Source organism: Suricata suricatta, chromosome 11 (genome assembly GCF_006229205.1).
Source record: "Suricata suricatta isolate VVHF042 chromosome 11, meerkat_22Aug2017_6uvM2_HiC, whole genome shotgun sequence".
Lineage (NCBI taxonomy): Eukaryota > Metazoa > Chordata > Mammalia > Carnivora > Herpestidae > Suricata > Suricata suricatta.
Window position 1 is genome coordinate 759855 of NC_043710.1, and position 1825 is coordinate 761679.

A 1825-nucleotide genomic window follows, 5' to 3' on the forward strand; every position below is an offset into this window, starting at 1 on the left:
CGTGCCAGGGTGTGCTCCGTGCGGTGGCCTGATGGTCGCCGGGTCGCGGGGCCCGCCCAGGCTGCGTGCCGGGCGGCGTGGGTGGTCCGGGCTGGTTCAGCATGGGCCTCCTCACCCACGCAGGCACCTGCACCAACAACACCGCTGACGACTGCATGCTGCCCAGCGGGGAGGTCATTTCCAACTGCGAGGTTGCGGCCGACCAGTGGCTGGTGAATGACCCCTCCAAGCCACACTGTCCCCACATGGGCGTCACCACCAAGCCCCCGGGCATCACGCCGTCAGTGGGCAGCCCCACGAACAAGGATTGTGCTTCTTCTCTCTGCGAGCTCATCAAAGACAGGTACCCCCGCCCGGGCCTGGCCGCTGCCCGTCAGCAGTGAGGGGCGGGGGCTCAGGGAGCAGCCTCCCTCTGTGCCTCAGCCCCAGTCTGCAAAGGGGGGCAGGACGCTGAGCGTGTCTGGGGGCTCAGAGCGAGGTCAGGGCGCCACGAGCAGGTGCTGGGTCTCGGAGGGCCCGGGGCTGGGGCTCCTGCTGTCCCCGGGGCGGAGCTGCCTGGTCACACATCTCCGTGCCTTGGCGGGGTCAGCCACGCTGGGGGCCTTAGAGAGGACACTGAGCCGGGACCGAGCTGGCATTCAAGGCTGATGTCAGGCAGGCAGACCTGGGCTAGGACAGAGAGGAGCTGGCATCCACGGGGAGCGCGTGCCTGGTTCCCAGGGGTGTGCGGCTGAGGCTGCTGGAGGGGGTCCCGGCACCGGCAGCCTCCACCTCTGGGCGCAGAGCGCCCCCCCTTCCCCAAGGCGGACCTTTGCTCTCCAGCCACGACGGCCCACAGACGCCTGCTCGGTGGGATGCAGGCTGGGAGGGCAGCTGGGTGGAGGTGCTGGGTTGGTGGGGAGCACGAGGGAGGCGGGGAGGGCCGGCCGGAGTGTGACCCCCGCGTTCTCCCTCATAGCCTGTTTGCGCCGTGCCACAAGAAGGTGCCCCCTCAGCACTACTACGACGCCTGCGTGTTCGACAGCTGCTTCGTGCCCGGCTCGGGCCTGGAGTGCGCCAGCCTGCAGACCTACGCCGCCATCTGTGCCCAGGAGAAGATCTGCATCGACTGGCGGAACCACACCAACGGGGTCTGCTGTGCGTGTCTGCCTGCCCCTGCTCCCGACCTGTGGTCCCGCGGGCCGGACGGGGGGTCTCTGGGCTCTGCTGGGCGCGGGGCCCAGCCTGCAGCCCCGCCGGGCTGGGAGAGCCAGGCTACAGGGAGAGCTGGGCCAGGCCGTGGGGCGGGAAGAAGGGCAGGCTTGAGGGGCCGGGGCTCTGGGCCATCAGGACAGCACACGGGGGCAGAGGTGGGCACCGCTCAGCCCCGGCCCGTGCGGAAGGGGCCGGGCAGGAATGTCCCTCGCCAGGCCCCTCCCTCCGGCTCCGGCGCCTCTGATTGCTGTCCCTTCCTGCAGCGGTGACGTGTCCGCCTCACAGGGAGTACCGTGCCTGTGGTCCTTCAGAGGAGCCCACCTGCAAGTCTAGGTTAGTTGCCGGAATCCGCACAGGGGTGGCGGGCCTCGGGGTGCAGCGCCCCCGCACCCCAACCTGAGCACAGACCCGTGTCACGATGCCCTGTCACCCCCAGTGCCCCGGAGAAGAACGTCACCCTGGTGGAAGGCTGCTTCTGTCCCGAAGGCACCACAAACTATGCCCCGGGATTCGACGTCTGCATGGAGTTCTGCGGTACGCTGCGGCCCTCCCGCCCCCGCGAAGCCGCCGCCCCCGCGAAGCCCCCGCCCCCGCGAAGCCGCCGCCCCCGCGAAGCCCCCGCCCCCGCGAA

The 1825-nt window shown here is 70.4% G+C and overlaps 1 protein-coding gene across 1 annotated transcript in view; it reads left to right on the forward strand.

Annotated features, from left to right (window-relative positions):
• Positions 1–1825, forward strand: part of MUC2 (mucin 2, oligomeric mucus/gel-forming) — a 20592-nt gene that overhangs the window by 15369 nt on the left and 3398 nt on the right. The window contains exons 35-38 of the mRNA XM_029957053.1: positions 124–343; positions 959–1137; positions 1458–1527; positions 1631–1757. Of these exons, the coding sequence (XP_029812913.1) occupies positions 124–343; positions 959–1137; positions 1458–1527; positions 1631–1757 (596 nt within the window). The remainder of the gene's footprint in view (positions 1–123; positions 344–958; positions 1138–1457; positions 1528–1630; positions 1758–1825) is intronic.